The sequence below is a fragment of the Mastigoproctus giganteus genome, chromosome 11, assembly GCF_048544385.1.
Source record: "Mastigoproctus giganteus isolate SK-2022 chromosome 11, ASM4854438v1, whole genome shotgun sequence".
Taxonomy (NCBI): domain Eukaryota; kingdom Metazoa; phylum Arthropoda; class Arachnida; order Uropygi; family Thelyphonidae; genus Mastigoproctus; species Mastigoproctus giganteus.
The window spans coordinates 142339642-142360216 of record NC_143585.1 but is presented as its reverse complement, the minus strand read 5'-3'; the positions used below and the strand labels follow the sequence as shown (position 1 = coordinate 142360216).

Sequence of the window (20575 nt, the reverse complement as noted above, 5' to 3'; positions counted from 1 at the left end):
CAAAAGACCTATTTTCAACATAGTAAAAGTTACCACTAACAAAACAACCCATACTGCAAAAGTTACACATACTAATAACACTACACTGGGTAGATTTGCAGATGTATTAAGTTCATGGGACGAACCCATTATACCTGTCAAGCAGATACACGATACTATCTTCGGACTAAAACTGAGTAAATTTAAAGCTTTAATAAAAATCAATGCCACATATAGCCACAAGAATATACATCTGAAGCACTTACTTAGCGATATCTTTAAATACAGATGTAGCAATATATATAGCACTACCAACGAATATATTAACATCAAATACAGCTATAACATGTTGGATCATATAAACCTAAATAAACTCATGAATATCTACAAACACGACCTGCCAATTAACAATCTGATTATCAGTACCAGATTCAGTTACAATAAGCCTATTGGTCTTACAGTCTGTAACTATAAGCAGGTTGCATGTAACCTAGAAAAGAGCGATATTGAGGCCGAATGCTTATGTCATCTGCCTCAATATATTGCCTATGTGGACAAAGATCACAAGCACATTATTACTGGTGACATCAGTATCATTACTGAACCCGAATTACGCAACTTACTTTCCTATGGATTCAAATTTAGACCCAGCACCACATACAATACCAATAAGATGTCCAAACAAATACATCAAGACCTCATACAATTTTGCCTAAAACTAGCCTACAAACACAACATACCACTAGAAGCTTTCCACAAATGGATATCCCTCACATACCAAGCTATTTATAAACAGCTCACTGTCTCACATAATATTAAACAGCATGCCAAGACCTTTGACTTGGGTAAAATAAAACAACAATTAAAAAAGTTACAGGCTATGTTTATCATAACCTCCATAGACAAAGCAGCCAACAACTACAGCTTCATATGCAAGAAATTCTATACCACTACCTTACTAAACGAGCTGAACAACAGCTCTACATACAAAGTAGAGACTATTAAACGTACCACCATCACCAAAAAACTACTGGCTATACACAAAAAATTAAAACTAAACAACACCAACACTAATTTTCCGTATGTTTATTGCATACCCAAATTTCACAAATCACCCATCAGTTTTAGATTCATCACTTCATGCAGGAACAGTTACGCTAAAATTCCACATAAAATGCTGGTTGAATTACTAAGTATTATTTTTAAAAACATTGACCATGCTAGAGTCATTCTCAATAATAACCCAATTCTAGAATATTTAAAACACAATAATGACTCTATTGAACATGTAAGCACTTACGACTTCAAAAATCTGTTCACTAGTATCCCGCACGATAGTTTAAAATACGTACTCAGTCACTATTACACTGAATATAAAAATATATTACCTTGCAAGCAGCAACACTGGAATGATCTGATAAATATATGTATTTTTAATAGCTATATCTACAATGGTACTAGAATATACAAACAGAATACAGGGATTGCCATGGGAGCTTGTAGCTCTAGCCTGGTTGCTAATCTCTACTTGCATTTCTTTGAAACAAAAATTAGCAAGGAAATAACACTATATAGATACATTGACGATTTAATTGTCTTTGATCATCCTAACTTTCTCACTGAATATGGCCAATTTTACCCTTCGGAATTAGAAATAGTTGCCACCAACACAGATAGCACCAAATCAGCTACATACTTGGATATAAACATACAGGTACACACTAATAATATAGATACTAACGTCTACGACAAACGTAATGCGTTCGGATTTAAGGCTATTAGCCTTACCAACTGGCATTCAAACATATCATTAAGAATCCATAAAAATATAATCGTGTCACAAAGCATTAGATTAATTAAAATATGCAATAAGGCAAACAACATTATCAACACGCTTATCGATTTCAGACAAAAGTTATCTGATAACGGATTCCCGGATCATTTTATTATTAAAAACTTACATACAGCTATGTTAATAGCCTTAAATACTTTCCATAATAGTTTTGACCACCATTATATTATATCGCGTGTTTTGCGTAATTAACGTTTCACCCACATTATCTGTGCTTAAGTACCTACTGGATTATTTACGGTTGACGGCTTCGACAGAGCCTGTATATATGTACATTATTAGGCACTGCCTCAGGAACAAAATTAATATAGCTTACACTCATTGAAAAAGTTGTACCTATATTTGTTCCTGAGGTAGTAATTAATTTATTCTTGGCTTCCCCCCTTAGCCAGCCTTCGTTCTCTTTTTCTCTTTCTCTTTTTCTTTGGCTTTTTATGAGAACCACTCATCCTATTCTAGTTTTCGCCACTTCATGCTATACGCTAATAATACCAGAGGGCGCGCCATTATTATTTTGGCTTATTTTGGGCCTATTATAATGAATCTACAACTAATTACATGTCAGTAAGAGGGCGCTGACATCCACTATTATCTTCATATATAAATTAACACGTGCACTACAACGTGGTTTTTTCTTGTTTCTTCATCGAGATAGGTCTACTATCTATGCACCAAGTACCACGATGTAAGTAAGTGATTAGGAACTAGCCTTTCCTGTCTTCCTTCGCTTCCTTTATTTTATCTAATTTATATTTTATCCAAATTTGCCATGTTATGTTATGCTATAGAAATACCAGGATCTCTTACTATAAGGGACGGGTAGTTACGCGCCCGGTATAATCCGACGTACAATTGCAATATTGCTTCTCCTCTACTTTTAACTATGTGCTGTCTTTTTCTATTCTTCTTACCTCATGAACTATTAGAGCAATTCGAGGGGGATTGAGGTACTATCCCTATTCTTAAACCCTTTTTCCGTTCTCCTTTTTTAGCTTTAGCTACTGTACCACCCATTAATAAGATGCTATTGGTTCTCAATTGCCTATACTTTTCGTTGTGTTTAGCTATCGGTCGGGCTAAAGTCATCTAGCCTGTTAACTACCACAAATTTCCACCTATTGTTAACTACCACAAAATTCCTTTTGTTTAACTTTAACTTAAACCTTCCACCCCAATGATATCTTTTATCACCATTCGGCAACGTTTAACAGGCAGATGATATCAGAAACTGATAGCTCAGTTAATTATAGGAGGACACATTGTAAGGGTTAGCCCTTGAAAAAGTCCCTTTCATTGTGTTACTATCTCCTATAATTAACATACCATACTTATCTATGTTATCTTCTACCTTTATGATTTATCTATTATATTATATTATTTTCTCTACTTTATTCTATTTATATGTATCCTTTCCAGGTTTGAACTAAGGACCAGTAATGGCTAGTATAGCGTTCTGATGCCACTAACTTATCTATTACTTGCTTTTAATATATATATATATACACATACATATATATATACACATCTATACTCAGGGACATGCGTATATACGCGTAGGACACGTGCTTTTGAGCTTCTGCCTTTTTGCCCCTTTTCAACGTTTGACTGTGACAACCTAAGTCAAGACTTATATTGTTCGATTCCACTTCGGAGGAGCTTTCGAGTAGTAATAATTTTGTGTGTGTAGATTTAGTGCAGTTTGAGTTGGATAAGATTTTAATTCTTCAACTTTAGCCATGGAAGGCTGGATATTCCAGTAACGGCTTATTCCATGCCCCACTCACCCCATCAATTGCCTCCAGCTATGGCCAGCGAAGGTCAAACAACCACAACAACGGAACTCACAGCTATTGCCAGCAGTGACCAAGACACCAGAAGCCACACCCTGTGACAACAGGTGAATGCCTGAAGGTCCAAAAGGTCAGTAACTGTTAATTCTTATGCTAATGTCGTATCTAATGGATTAGGCTCAACGCTAGCGAAAACTCCTCTCTCGCAACCAACAATAGTACACACGCGGTCGAACAACGATCCTACAAATGAAACAACTGCTATTACTTCCCAGGAAAATGGAATAGTGATCTTTGCCACCAAAAAGAAACACCCCTTTAGAGCAGTACCTTACAGCGTTCACTGAGAAAGTACCACCAAAAAATATTACTCATGCCTCCCGTGTGGTGGGAACTGTGCAGGTGTATTTCAGCCACCCCTCGTGGGCGCAAACTATCCTGCAAAACGGAATAGACATCGGTCTTCATCACCTGGAAGCGACACCAATTGCTTTATCACCAACGAAAGTTACAATATCAAACGTCCCACCTGAAATTCCTCATCAATTCCTCAGAGGAATTTTATCCAAATACAGATCCGTAACCAGAAAAATACGCACACTATCTGCAGCAACTACGAAACCAGAATTTTCGCATATAAAAAGCTTTCGAAGATAAGCACTTATGCACTTCGCCAACAACGCAGCAAACAACTCCATTTCCTCACTGTTTCTTCTGCCACGAAGATGGCGACATCAGAAAAAATTGCCTGCATATCTCCAGCCCTTCTGAAAGTAATAATGAAATTCAGGTGTCACTAACCAAGGCCAGGCCAGATGCACAGAGTGAGCTGACTGTTGGAGAAAATGGGGAGACTGAAGAAACTATCGAACAGTGTGAGATGCTTCACACACCAAACTTGTCAGAAAAAGAAAATCCAACAACTACAGACGACCAAGATGCATGCATTCTCTTCAGAAGGCCCACCAACAGAAACAAGAGGTCTTTCTCTGAATCAACCCCGAAGGCAGACCATGTCCAAAGTCACAAAACAGAAGAATACAAAGCACACGGCAGCAGGAAAAGAGAAAACCGCTAACAAAAACAACAGGATCGACGAAAAGAAGTACAAAATGACACAGAAGTCAAACGGTCAGATCCCAAATAAGCCCATCATACCATCAAGAATGGAAATAAATAAGCAGGCAGAAACCACCCACGATTCAAATGAAGAACTTGAATTTCTGGAAGAAGAAGAGAACAACCATGATTCCCATTATCCAGATGCTCCAAAGATGGGGAAAGCAACTTTCCTTTCACTAAAGGCCCTTTAACTGTGGAAAAACTACGCTTCTTTCTAAGGGAAGTCTGCGGCTCTCCACAAAAGCTGGTGACAGCTCTGAAGTTCACAACTAACATACCAGAGCTCATCTCACAACTTAAAAATATCTGCATTCAAAACTAAAAGGAAAAAAGGACAGGGCAGATGTGAACAGATCTAAGCGTCTGTACTACTTGATTAATGGGTTGAACAACAATACCATCATTCAGGATGCTAACCACTCTCAAAATTTGCAAAACCTTTACCATTATTCTATTATTCAGTAGATGAGGATTTTTAGCATGTTGTCACTTAATGCGAGAGGATGCTCCTCTGCATTTTGCAATAAACTGGCCCTTGACCAGGTTGAACGACATCATGCCGACCTACTCTTTCTGCAAGAAACAAATATTAAAGCAGACACAAGGCCATCTTTGAAATGGGCAGACTGGCCATATGTATTCCATCATTCTTCAACCCAACAACATCATGGAGCAGGAGTGAGTATCAGCCTTCGTTGTAAGTCTGTCTGTAAACTCAACGTGATATAAGAGATCGCTGGCAATGCAATTTATGCCACCCTGGATACACCCCAAAAGGAAACCCTGCATATCTTTAACATCTATATGCCACAGAAGGCTTCATACACAGCCATATCTCTGCAATAGATCAGGAACACATAATTCTTGCTGGCGATTTCAACTGCACTCTTGACCCAGAAATGGACAGAGCGTGATGCACTGAGCATTGCACAATGTTAATCAACAACCTGCAGGCTTTGGTAAACAACAATGAACTGGTCGATGCATTTAGACACCAGCACCCAGAAGAAAAGTCCTACACCTGGAGATCAGCAAATACAGGATCAGGAAGACTCCCTTACCAAGCCCGATTGGACAGATACTACATCCCAAAACATACCATCCCCCTGGTCAGAAGCATCACATATATCTCATCTTATATCTCAGATCACTCCTTTGTTAAACTGCAACTCTCCTTCTCACCCAATTACTTCAAAAGTGGAGGTGCTTATTGGACGTTCAACAATAGCCTTCTTCAAGACAGAGAATATATCTTTAAACTACAAGACCTGATATCCAACCTTGCCCAATCCAAAGACAGATTAGATCCTATGAATGCATGGTGGCCTAGATTTAAGAGTCAACTGAAATCATTTTCACAAATCTACAGCCATCAAAAGCGCATTGACCTCTACCAACTTGAGCAAAGACTGAAGCAATTACCACCTAATAGTCTGGCCCATCAGTCAACACTGCAGGCCATTCAAACTCACTTGGAACACATAGCCAAAGGTGCCCTATTGCGATCAAGATACAACCATATAACTCTTTCGGATACTCCAACCAAATACTACTTCTCAATAGAACGCAGGCGACACAAAGCAAACACCATCACTGCCATTCAGCTCCAAGACAGAAACATTACTGAAAACCCGGTGCAAATCTTCTCTGAAGTAACTAGATTTTATCAAGAAATATACAGTTCTCAAGAAACCTCTACAAAGGCAACCGAAGAAATCCTTTCAGGACTCAAAAAAATCCACCCAACAGTCCAACACAGCTTAGAGAAACCAATCACCCTAAAAGAACTTACAGCAGCATGCAAAGCAATTCCCAAAAACAAATCTCCAGGTCTGGACAGACTAACTTCAGAATTCTTCCAAACCTTCTGGAATCAACTCAGAGTGCTTCTCTTACAAATGCTTGAAGAAGCACAATCCCACGGTCTACCAGATTCCGTCACTACTTCTGTCGCATGACTGATACCCAAGAAAGGAGATTGCACAAACCTCCAAAACTGGCACCCAATATCCTTAATGAACACAGATTGCAAAATATTTTCGAAGGCCATCACCAATAGACTAAAATCCACCCTTCCTGATATCATCGGTCACCAACAGACATACTCAGGATCAGGAAGATCAATACACAACAATCTTCATCTGATCCGTGACCTTCTCTCCATTGCAAACAGCCAACAGGAATTTATAGCACTAATTAGTCTTGACCAGGAAAAGGCATTCGACAGAGTTGAACACTGCTACCTGCTAACCGCTGAAAGCATTTGGATATGGACCCTACATCATCCGAAATATCCATCTGCTATAGAAGGATGCCAAATTCTGCTTGAAAGTCAATAACCAGCTTACCCGCAACCTTCCTTACTCTAGAGGGATACCCAAACAGGGCTGCCCATTTTTTGGACAACTCTACACAATTGCCATTGAACCTTTCCTCAATAAAACTGCCACCAATCTACAATCCCAACGAACACTGTTAACAGAGCCTCACTTTAAAATAACCTACTCAGCATATGCTGGTGATGTCACAACTGTAATTTGCCACAATAGTGAGTTTGAAAACATCCAAAAGGCTCACGATCTCTATGCTCAAGCATCAGGTGCCAAATTGAACCACTGTAAGACCAGCAGTCTCTGGGCTGGCAAATGGAAAAGCAGAACTGACTCCCCCATCAAATGCACATGGTCTAGCGAGGGACAGAAATATCTAGGTGTGAATCTAGGCAATACCCTCCTTTTCTCCCAAAAGAGCTGGCCCGAATTGCTGAGCCGCTTCAACAGGGTACTCGGGAAATGGAGAAGAGTGTGCACTACATCTTTGTTGAGAGGAAGAGTTCTTGTGGTCAACCAGCTGGCGGCAAGCGTTCTCTGGCACACCCTCAAAGTTCTCACTCCACCTAGTGAATTCCTCCACCAAATCCAAGCATCTACCCAAAGCTTCCTTTGGAACAAAACGAATTGGATGTCACTCTCTAAACTCTGCCAGCCACTCACTCACGGGGGTTAGGGACCAGTCTCTCTTGAAGACAAAATCACAGCCTTCAGGATCACCTTTCTTCTAAAGACATTGCAAATGAAAAACTCATATTCTGCCACCACCGTTAAACTACTAGCAACAGCCACAAGAGGGCTCTCACTGTCAACAATCTTAAGAATGGACATGGTGCCAACACCCCTAAAACTGTCTTTCTTCTACAAAGACACACTGCACCGCTGGAAGAAGCTTAACCTTCACCACACTCTTGAGGGAACATCACTTCCCACAATACTCTCAGAACCACTCTTCTACAATAAACGAATAACAGATCCCACAACTGATACCACTTCATTCTTCCTATGTGTAACTGGGCAGGAATTAGGACCATAGCCAACCTCCTGACCCCTCACCTAGAATGGAAAAATTCCGAAGACCTGCCAATTAAAACCATAAATGCAAAGCAGAAACTCAGATGTCTAAAATCAGCAATTGTACAAGCTCTTCCAGACATGAACACAGCTAAAGGGATTGGAGATGTTGCCAGATCCTCACCAGCACCAACCTTCATCACCAGAAAACACTGTACCTCTGTCCCCTGCACCCTCCAAAAAAAGTCTATCAATTAATCATGTCTGGCCATATCTTCCTGTCATCTTCCTGCCAGGCTGTCCCTGTACCCCTCTCCGCTCACCATAAGCCACCATCCAACTTTCAGTGGAACCTTCCGTACAGGATGAAATGTCCCAAATTGGACACAAACATCCAGTGGAGACTGTGGCACAACATCCTCCCCACCCCAGTCAAGCTTCAAATCTTTGGGTTACGCACACCCCAAACGACTGCCTCTTCTGCACCACGCCAGGTACCCTGGAACACACATACCTGGCGTGCCCGGTGCACAAGGAACTGATCAAATATGCCCTGGATGCAGCAAAGCTTGCCTGCAACCAAGCCCACACTCTGGAGGACTACTGGTACCTGCTCCACTCTGAGCAGGCAGCACACACCACCTGCAACTTCTTACTCGGTGCCACCAAGGCCATCATTTACAACTACTTGAAGCACACAAGAAGCAGTGACGACGTGCCTCCTGTCGACAGGTCAGCACAAAATCTCAAGTGGAGTCTACGGAGGAAGTTGCAAAGCAGACTTCTACTCGAATTCCACTGCAAAAAATTCAGAAACTGTGGATCATCTTAACAGCGAATGGAACAGTGGCTGTCACCTCTTCACCATCACTGAAGAGTCCATCACCCTCAATGTGTAAAATACGAGACTGACCCAATGCCAAGAAACTGTTCTTAATTCCGTAAAATTGAAATGTTGAAACGTTTATATTTCTCTCTAAAAGGTTTCTTTACTTTTTTCCTTTTGCTTTTGTACATAGAATGTAAATAGCTGTTGTTGAAAATGTATCTACCATTCATATTTAAATTTAAAAAATAAATAAATAAAATAAAAATATACATATATATATACAGGGTGTCTCAAAAATATTGGTACAAATGTTTAGGGGAGGTAGGTAACATCTAAAGGAATGTGAATCGCATAGGAACCCATAACCGGAAACGTCACGGGAAAGTAGTAGCAGAGGCACAAGAAGCAGAAATGACAAAAGACAGTAATTAGTAGCAAACATTTATTTGACATAATATTAACAATGGAGTATGAAATGGATGCATTTCATGATGTTACAACAGATGCTCGAAGGTTCCACCATGAGACGTGATGCATGCGTGACACCAACGCAGCATGGATTGGCAGACAAGATCGAACACACCTGGAGTTTCTTTGACAGTAGCAGTAGCAGCAGCAGCGCAGACGAGTCTCGCCACGAGATCCATTTCCGTCTCCACAGGTGATTCATACACGATAGATTTGAGGGGCCCCCACAGAAAGAAATCAAGTCTCGATAAATCAGGTGAGCCAGGCAACGGGTCCACCACGGCCAAAATGCCTGTGTCAAATGGTCATGAACACACCTTCCATAATGGGCAGGCACCCTGTCATGTTGAAACCAAATGTTGCGTCTCACATTTGCTGGAAATCGTCAAGTAACCGTGGTAGAACTTGTGCAAGAAAGATCCAATATTTAGCGGAGTTCATGTGGGATGGTAACAGGTATGGGCCGACTAAGCAGTCACCGTCCATACCTGCCCACACATTTATTGCGAAGCGATGTTGTGCCGCATGGGGTCGCACACCGTGTGGGTTGTCGTGAGCCCACACACGAGCATTGTGCTGATTGAATAAGCCTTCCCGAGTGAAATAAGCTTTATCCGTGAACAAAACATAGGCTGGAAAATTCAAGTTTTGAACACTTTCTTGGAGAAACCACTGCGCAAAAGCCACACGTGCAGGATGATCTTGGGGAGCAATAACTGAACCCTTTGGAGATGAAATGGATGTAAGGAATCGTTGTGCCAGACACGCTGTACACTACAACGAGACACTTCTAAGGCAGAGGCAATAGTGTGCTGGTAGTAGGATTATTCTGGACGGCATTCAACACACTTTCTTCCATGGTGGGAGTTCGCGTCGAACGTGGTCTGCCCGCACTACTCCTGTTACCTCTAAATGACCCATAATCACACAAATTTTGATGCACAGGCGCAAACAAACAGTGGCACGGTACATGTCTGTCTGGAAGCGTTCTCCATAAATTCGTTGAGTGGCTCATCCATTGCCCTCTGCTAATCCATACACCAGGTGCATGTCTGCCAGCTCACAGTTCGTATATCGATGCATGCTCTTCGTGCTGCGACTACTGCTTGAATGAATAAACCAGAAATTTTCCCTCTCGCAAACTGATGAACAGCGCTGTGTACCGACTTAGGGTGACGTTTCCGGTTATGGGTTCCAATGCGATTCACATTCCTTTAGATGTTACCTACCTCCCCTAAACATTTGTACCAATATTTTTGAGACACCCTGTATACATACATATATATAAAACTCATATTAATGATTTTAAATATAAATCAAAATTAATGCCAGTAGCATGGCAAAACTGTTGAGTGAAAAATAATAAATTAAACATAATAATTAATCAACGTGGGGGGAGAACCCTCCCTGTTGATTAATTATTTTAAGCTTACATTGTCAGTAGTGTGGCTCTGTGCTGGAGTGCTAGTCTGTCTGTTCTATATTTTTATTTTTTTCGCTATTTTTATTTATTTCGCTGCTGTTCAAATCCTCTGCATTGGCGGTTCGCCGTTGCGACGATTTGTCTAGCAATTGAAATGCAGCGATTCCCTGACCATTATTGGCCTTGTGGTCCTCTGTTGATATGGGACATAATGGTCAGTCTGTTTTTGTTATTTTGGTTTTATTTTATTGTAGTTAGTTTAGTCTCTATTTGTGATATTTCACATAATTCGGAACTGGCACCTTGTGAGGGGGTACAGCTAAATTCTTATGTAATTGGCTCTAAATTTTAAAATTGATTTATTATTTTGAATTGGATTTTCTAAATTTATTTGGAGATTTTCTGCTACAATATTTAGTCTTACCTTTTCTTCTCCCTCCCTATTGATTAATTATTAAGTTTAATATATTATTTTTCGCTCAACAGTTTTGCCATGCTACTGGCATTAATTTTGATTTATATTTAAAATCATTAATATCAGTTATACATTGGGCAACATGTAGAGGAATGCGCATTTTGCTGCCTCTAATGATAGCTTTATATTTATTTTCTTAATTTTCATATTATATTTTTAAAACAGCTAAATGCACAAGGCATATGTTAAGAGTTAAGAGTTTATTATTTACATAATATCAGTGTAGATACACCTTAGACAACTCTTAAGAAACTACGAAGTAGTTGTTGTAGTAGGCATCATTCGCTCTGTTTCTCATATTGTGTTCTTCTCAGACTGCTTAACAGTCTATTAAATATCAACTGACTTTGCTGTCTTCAGAAATCTTGAGTGAAGATTCATTCACAATATGAGATATAACTTAAATTATACCGCCTTTGCAAAAATTTCCTAATTCAGAGTTTAGCTGTGTACTAATATGATGCATTTGCACTAACTGGTATGTAGTCTAATTCTCTTGCAGCCTGAGGCATAAGCCCTTAATGCATCTTAGTCTAAATTCCCCAAGTTTAAAACTAACATATGACAAATTATAGTTTCTCATTGACTTTTTGAAAATATCAGTTTCTGGTAATAACTGATTTTTCTTATTGCTTTCCTATATCTTATGTTTATTTCTCAGTATAACAATATTATTAAAACCACATAAAAAATGTTATTAGTGCCAAATTATTAAATATAAAAGTTTATAGCAATTTCAAAAAATGCTTTGTAAGAGACAACTAAGTCCTTGATTATTACCTATGAGAACTTACGTTGTCTGATTTGACATTTTATCTGTTTTCGGCAGACAAAAAAAAAAAAAAAAAAAAAAAATTGCCCTGCTCTATAGCAAAATGCTGGCTGGTAGAAGGTAACTATCCCGTACAAAAATACTGTCCTCATCACCATTATCTCAAAAATTTAAGCTCTTATCAAGACGAGAAGTAAGTTTCCATACAACAAAAGGTGATATGTTAGTGATTTATGATACAGTCATATACTCAGTAGCATCCCCCCCCCCACACACAGCCAAAACTAGCCTGGTGCACATGTGCATCAGGCTATGCTATTCTCTTAGAATAGTATAGTGTGTTCACTATGTGTTGAACATAGTGAACACATATGTTCAACACTATGTTAGATTTCACTGATCTCTTGGGCAGGTAGGTTTATTTCATCTGGGATATCTTCTACCTTCAAAAAGAAGGAGCTAGCTAAACACAGGTAACTTCATCCTGCCTCTTGCTGGACATTTTCAAGTGTGATCTTGAATCGGCAATCCTTAGTCCACCAACGCACCTAAAATATGGATCTGTTTAATGGATACTGATCATCAATATGCAGTCAGTGTTGGACTCTTTATTGCTTTTAATATTTATTAATAACATTTGGTTTTCAAAAATATACAGACAATTATGAGCGTGAGGAAAAGAGGATATTTTTGGGCCTAGGTGAAAAAACAGAAGGTTTATGCAAAAGACAGTTCATTTTGTTTATCCTGTTTTCCTCATGGTTTTGGTAGAGTTGCCAAAAACAGAAGTAAAACAGAAGATATTTTTCAGAAAAAGCTGGAGGTTTTTGTAACCACACTGCATTAGAAATTAAGTTTCACTAACACGTACAATTTCTATTAAAATACACAAGATTGTTTAACAGTCCTCTTCAGAAATTTTATTTCAGACTTCAGACTTTATCCTCTTCAGAAATTTTGAGTGAAGATTCATAAAAATGGCTCTGCCGTGTAGACTATTGTAAACTTGGAACCTAAGCCAAAGAAACATGTGGCTGACATTCACAATACAGTTTATGAAACTGATGCTATGAAGGGGGAAAAAATGCTTATAAATGGTTTCAAAGGATTCACAAGGGAAATTTTTCATTTGAAGATAAAGAAAGAAGCTTTAACCATTACTTGTAACCACCCAAAATGATCCAAACCATCATTCGATTAGCTTGATGACTGATAACTCAAGAAATTGTTAAGGAGATATCTATTTCACTTGATTTGGCCTAGTGCATTTTAAGTGAAGGTTTGGGCATGAGGCATGATGACAAATTCCAATCCTTTCCTGTGCATTTTCACTATAAATCAAAGACTGCACAGAGTTCTCATTTCATATCAGTTGTTCAAGCAGATTAGATCCTGCATTTTTAAAAGAATTACAATATTTAATGATTCTTGGGTGTATGGATGTGACCCAGAGACATTTTTAAAGCTCTTATTAGAAAACAAGGTCATCACAAGGGGAAAAAACAGCACAGCAGTCAAACTCAAATGTTAAGGTCAAGCTGATTACATTTTTCAACAATAAGGGGATAATATTGTGTGAGGTGTCACTGTTATTGCAGCCTACTACCAAAAGGTTTTAAAATGGTTGAAAGATGCAACTGACTACATACTGACATAGCCAAGTGGTCAGGAGAAAGAGTGCAGTAGCACATGCTCTTTGAGTGGACCGGGGTTCAAGCCAGTGACTGTGATTATTATATACTGATGATTTATTGTAAACACCACTGACCCGGTGTATAAACAAGAATACAACCCAAAAAAATGTGAAACAGTTGACTCCTTCACCATAAGAATTTGCTGTGCCACATATCACTCACAACGGCAGCATCACCCTTATTCAATGACTTGACATAATGCAGCCTTTGGCTATTTCCAAAATTAACACAGGAAGTGAAAAAAAAGAGTCAGTTCAAAAAAATCCAATAAAATATGACCACCAAATGTGTGGTGGCAGAAGTAGATTATTTTGAAGAATATTAAGAATACAAAAATTTATCATTGAATGCAATTAATTTTTGCAAGTCAGCAAACGTTTTTGACCAAATCTTGTACATATCTGATCACCATAATAGAATATAAATGTACAGACTATCTGATTATACAACTGACATATCAATAACAAAAATAATCATTCTCTAATTCTTATTTTAAAAATGCTTCCAACAGAAACATATCTGTAATATTTGGAAGCACATCTTAAGGTTATAACAATTATTAAAAATTGAGAAACTGAGACATTTCCTCTCTTTCTAATAATTATTAAAATTTCCACTATTTGTAATAATCATGTACCTACCTTTTTTTATTCCAACAAGAGGAATATAATGATTGTGACCAGAACTGCTCCATGCAATACACAGTGGTTTATTAAGATGCCCATCTCTTCCACAACAATCTTCTGGACTTACTAGGCTAGGAAGAAACAGAGCTTCCAAAAAAAAAAAAAAAAAAAAAAACCAACAAAACATGAAAATCTTAGAATGAAAAAAAAAAAAAAAAAAAAATTAGATATATCGATAATTATTTAGCAATTTCAGTTTTGCTTGATCTATGAAATGAAACAAAAGCACATTTTGTATTAAAGCATTAAAATTTACTCAGTCTTAATTGTTAAATAGTATTCCAAACTAAAAACTAAGTTAACTTCAAGTATGGGCACTGGCAGTATATTTTTCAATGTGGTGCATGTGGGAATAAATTTTTTGTTCAACAAATTTTCTTCAAAATAAATTAATGAAAATATTAAAACTTGTGTATTACTTCTAAATCCAAAGTTGATGCACTTGCACCACCTTGCACTATGCTGCCAGCATCCATGACTTCAAGTAATGGATAATACACAAATTCAAGCTGGTGCAAATAAAATAAATACTTAATTGCATATACCAAGACTATTCACAAGAAAGTGTAGGGTCTCCCAAGTGTAGTTATAGTATTATTTCATAGTGTTTTTATTGCCCACTATTAACTGATAACTTAACTAACCCATTGTTGGTTATTGCCAAACCCATATAACTGCAGGAACAACAGATAATGCTACACCAAAATAGGGGATGATGAGTTTCATCATGGCATGTGACACTATGTCATACCATGATGAAGCTATCTAACATACCATGACGAAGCTCTGCTACTTTGGAGTGGCAATATTTGTTGTTGCTGCCTGCAGTTATAACGAGAGATATGTTCAGTTGTATGGGTTTGGCGATACTAACAAAGGGTTAGTTAAGTTATCAGTTAATATACAGGGCAATAAAAAAACACCCTGAAGTAATACTCTAACACTTGGGAGACCCTAATCTTTCTCACGAATAGAGTCATACAATGAATAGTGGTATATACACAGATATCATCATCATCATCAGCCATTTTCAATCCACTGCAGGATGAAGGCCTCTCCAGCAACTTTCCAGTTCCTTCTGTTTTGAGCACTGGCCATCCACTTACTACTCAAAAACTCATGAATTTCATCTATCCATCTCCGCCTTTGTCTTCCAGGTTTTCTTCTAGCTCCTCTTGGGTACCATTCTGTTATTTTCTTAGTCCATCTGTCATCATGTCTTCGAGCTATGTGTCCTGCCCAAGACCATTTTAGTTCTTTAGTTTTGATAAGAATGCCCTTTACTTGAGTTTGCTGCCTAATCCATGTGTTTCTCTTCTTATCTAACAGTCTGATTCCCAATATAATTCGTTCCATTCTTCGCTGTGTAGTTCTTAGCTTCTCTTCCATTCTTTTGGTGAGTGCCCAAGTTTCACTTCCATAAGTCATGGTGGGGAGTATACATTGATTCATTATTTTACGTTTCAGACAAACTGGGATATTGCTCTTCAGTATGTGACTATATTTCCTGAATGCTATCCATCCAAAATTTATTCTTCTCTTGACTTCCAGCCATTTATCATTATTACAGCTAATAACTTGTCCCAGATAAGTATATGACTCCACCTTTTCAATTACTGCTCCTTCAATCATTATTTCCCTTTCCGTGGCATACTTGTTCATCATTACTTTTGTTTTAGCCATATTCATCTTTAGTCCAAAATCCTTACTAACTCTGCATAACTGATTAAGATTTTCCTCTAATTCTTTGGGATCGTGGCTTATGACCACAATGTCATCTGCAAATCGTAAATGGTTTAGGTACTCTCCGTTCACATTGACTCCTTTCTGCGACCAGTCTAATCTTCTGAAAGCTTCCTCAAGGGCAGCAGTAAACAGCTTCGGAGATATTGTGTCTCCTTGTCGAACTCCTTTCTCGATTTTAAATTTGCTACTGTCTTTGTCTAGTCTAATAAAGGATGTAGCACTCTCATATATTTTCTTCAAAATCATAATATATGGAGTATCTATGCCTTGTCTTTCCAGTGCCCGAAACATTGCCTTATGCTGTATGGAGTCAAATGCCTTTTCATAATCCACAAATGCCAGGCATAATGGTGTTTTATATTCATTTGCTTTCTCCATATACACAGATAGGGTGACCATAAGTCCCAGATTTTAGAATGTTGTCCTGGAAAATTTAGTATGTCCCGATTAAAAATATTTTTATTTCAACTGTAAATTATACACAAATGTAGAATCTTACGCAAACATTAAATAAATTATCATGCTATACTAAATCTCAAACACAGCAGTACTATCTATTACACAACCAGACAGAGAACCAGCTAAACCATACGGCAGCCTGTGAACTTTTCTCTAGCTACCCTCAGAGCAAATATTTTTCACTAAAAAGTATCTATTATTTAAAAATTCACTGGAGAAGGCTTAACTTAACTATAATAATTAATAAAATAATTTTTATTTTCAGCCACGTCAACAAAAAAGCACTTTTAATGAACAGCTACACACAGAATTTCAATTTCTTACGTTGATATATCCTGATTGTGTTTCCTGTACACAATATTTGTCTACATTTTCAACGTTCTATGGGGGTCCTATAACAGATCATGTAAAAACAATGAAACAGAAATCTTCACTGGAGACAGGTTTTTTGTTCAAAGCTTACGAGTTATTTTCAAAAGACTGAACTCGAAAATGATGAACTTGCTTGTGCAGTGCAGAAGGCGCTTTCGTCTTCTGCAGCCTAGCACAAGCAAGCTATTATATTATATATTATATTATTCATAACTGTGTGCAAACAAGTTGTGATACTCTCCACTACATAAAGCATGATTTTCATTTAGATCCAGTGATTGATCATCTAAATTAATCTTGCTGATATTTAACCCCAAATTTTCCTGTGCACGTCTACGAAGAGTGAAGCAATTGTTGTCCATATCTTAACTCCATTAGAGAAGGAAGAGCTACAAATGGAGTTAAACAGAGTAGTTTCATTACCATATCATCCGAAGCTTCAAACAGAAAAGCAGTTAATGTAAAACTACTAAAGGTTTATTCTGTTAAAGGTGAAATGTCTAATATTATTTTTCAATTGATTTTACAATTCCATTGTAAAATTTGATATTGTTAATAAAGTTATATGTTTTTGTGGTGATAACACAAATACTAACGTTGGTGGTGTACAGCGTCACGGAATGAACAATGTTGTGAACAAATTAAGAAACTTCCCGAACAGAGACCTGTTCAGAATTGGTTACGCTGCTCATATTGTTGATAATTCTGTAGAAATAAGTTGTGATACTCTTCCAATAGAATTGGAAGCTTTAGTTGAAAAATCTATAAATATTTTCACATATATACAGTTAGAATAGCAGAACTGCAAACTTTCTGCAAAGGGGCTGATGTTGAGTATAAAAATTTACTTCCGCATGGCAATACATGCTTTCTTTCCTTGCTGCCTGTGATAAACAGAATTTTAGAAATGTTTGTGAAAAATTACTTTTTGAATCAACCAAAGTGCCCTACAGTAATTTTAAATTTCTTTAAAGATGAAAATGCTAAATTTGGGTATTATTTGTTCAAAGTCAACTTGAAAACGTCAAACAAAGCACCGAGTAAGTAAATATCTCAGCTTTCAAAGTTTACCGTGAATTGCAGTAATTAAAATTCAAACTTAAAAATAGAAGATTATTAAAGTTTGTTTCTACAAAAGCACGAGAGGAATTACACAAAAAAGACAGTATGAGTTCTAATATTTTCCAAAATATCATTTGCCAATTCTATGATTGTAATGTAGAATATCTTAAACTGTGGGAGAAATTGTCTGACAGTACTTATTTTTTAATAGGTAAATTTGGTATTTAGTACAGGTAGTTCTCGACTTTATGAGTTAATTCGTTCCTAGCGCACGCTCATAAAGCGGGAATTTATTTCTCATAGACAATGTTAAAAATAGGGATTACGTTATCAACAATGAAATTAGTTAGCTAATTAGTTTATGTTTAAACAATGATTGATTTATCCAAGGAAATGAAATTGTAGCCTGTAAAATCAAGCAAATTATAATAATAGGGAAATTATTTATGACGTACAAATGTTAAAGAATGTTTATTCTTCATCATCATCGACTAAATGCACACTCGTTGATCACTCATTATTGGCTCGGTACTCGTTGGTTTGTTGCACAAGGAGTCGTCTTCTTCAGAAATGCTTCAAGAGGCATTGTATTTCCAAGATAATCTTCTCTTTTCTTTTATAAATTTTAATAGCATGCATAAGCATTTTTTAACAGAACTAACAAATGCAACTAACATGATTTGCATGGAGTACCATGTTTAGGAAGCTTTAAAAAAAAGGAATGGAGAGAAGATTCTGAAAATTTATTTATGTTTTTTATATGATTGAATAACAAAGGTGCTGTGGGATTGACAAATACTCCTTCCTTTATTATTTAGATCTCCAATTGTTTATATTTAGGATTTTGAAGTATTTACCTTTAACATTTTTTTCCTTCCATTTGGTCTCTAAGATATATCTACTTCTAATTTTAAAAGATGTTCACCCTATTTTCATTTCCTCATTAAAATTCTTGAAAATTTTTAAGCTTTGTCTGCCTATTTTACTGACAACAATTTTTACTTATTCATAAGCCTCATACTCACTGTGGAAGTCAAGGCAGGTCTACCTTAACAAACCTCCTTTACATCAATTTTTAAAGAATTCAAAGGAAATATAGCATGGTTTTGTAAATGGAAAATGATGTGTAACCAATATGGTTAGCTATTTTAACAGAGCCACTCATGAGCTGGGTGCAGAAAATAACTTTGACATATTTTAATTGGATTTCAGCAAATCAATTTGACTCAGTCCTTCATGAGAGATTACTGTATAAGTCAGAAAACATGTTGGAATCATAGGAAGAATCCTTATTGGGATCATACAATTGCTATATGTAGAAGGCAGAGGGTTATGATTACTTGTTATTCTCAGATTAAGCTAATGTAAGAAATGAGATTTCTCCAAGAATCATCACTGGGACCACTACTGTTTTGGATTTTCAAAAATGACATCAACTAAGGGATAAAGGACATGATGTCAAGATTGGTAGCATAGTTAATGATCAGCACCAAGCAGCACTTCTTCAGGGATGGTCAGAAAGGTGTCAGCTATGTTTTAACACAGCAAAACTGTCTTATACTTGGGGAGCAGGAACCTCAAAATAATTTTGAATTGGTGAGGTTAAATTAAAAACAGTAGATAAAGAAACAGATATAGATGTTGTGACATGGCTGGGAATGAAGTTCTTTGAGAAATCTACACAGGCAACAAGGAAGACCATGATGTCCTATTGATAATTTATCAAATATTTTGCTTGAACACATAAGGAGAACATAATCCCACTGTATGAGACAAATGGAATGTTGTGTTCAAGTATTAATTCTTAGTTATCACAAAATAATAGACATCAACTTCTTGGAAGGGTCCAAAGATGGGCACATGTCTGGTGAGATTGGCAAAAAGGCACCCATATGAGGAAAGAGTTTGAATATGTGGTTACAGAGCTTGGTGAATAGACATTTTAAGGAAGACGAAATTGAGGTGTATAAGGTTCTGAGTGGAGAGAGTGAGGGCAGAATATTAATTTTCAATTGAAGAGCCAAAGAACTAGGGACCATATGGGGAAGAGATTCAGAGTGCAGAAAATTGTCTTTTATCCAGCAACTTGTTAATTATTAGAGTAAGTGACCTCTCTGGGCTGAAGCTGACAGCATGGGGAAGTTCAAAGGGCAGCTGGATAATTACCTACATGAAGAAAGACTGACGTGGGTTACAGTTTGGTAAGTAGGCATCTTATAAAGGGAAAATCACCCCAACTTCATTCCTGAAATAAACTTCCTCACTCCCAGCACACTGACCTGGCTAACCCCTAAATTGGAATACATTATAACTGGCCACAGTCCAATTAGGGACAAGTTAAAGTATCTGGGACAATAATGATAAGTGTTTTTGCAGTGAGTCAGAGGACTGGATTCATCTCATGCAGAACTGTTATGTCTATCTTTATCTCAGAAACAACTTCTGTCTACCAACCTTACTTTGCTTCAGCCTTACCACAATCTCAACAAAAGTAAACAGGCA

At 37.4% G+C, this 20575-nt stretch overlaps 1 protein-coding gene across 1 annotated transcript in view; it reads right to left on the bottom strand.

Moving 5' to 3' along the window:
* Positions 1–20575, bottom strand: part of LOC150078485 (deubiquitinating protein VCPIP1-like) — a 326611-nt gene that overhangs the window by 256877 nt on the left and 49159 nt on the right. Inside the window, exon 4 of the mRNA XM_090384583.1 lies at positions 14390–14521. Coding sequence (XP_090240709.1) covers positions 14390–14521 — 132 coding nt within the window. The remainder of the gene's footprint in view (positions 1–14389; positions 14522–20575) is intronic.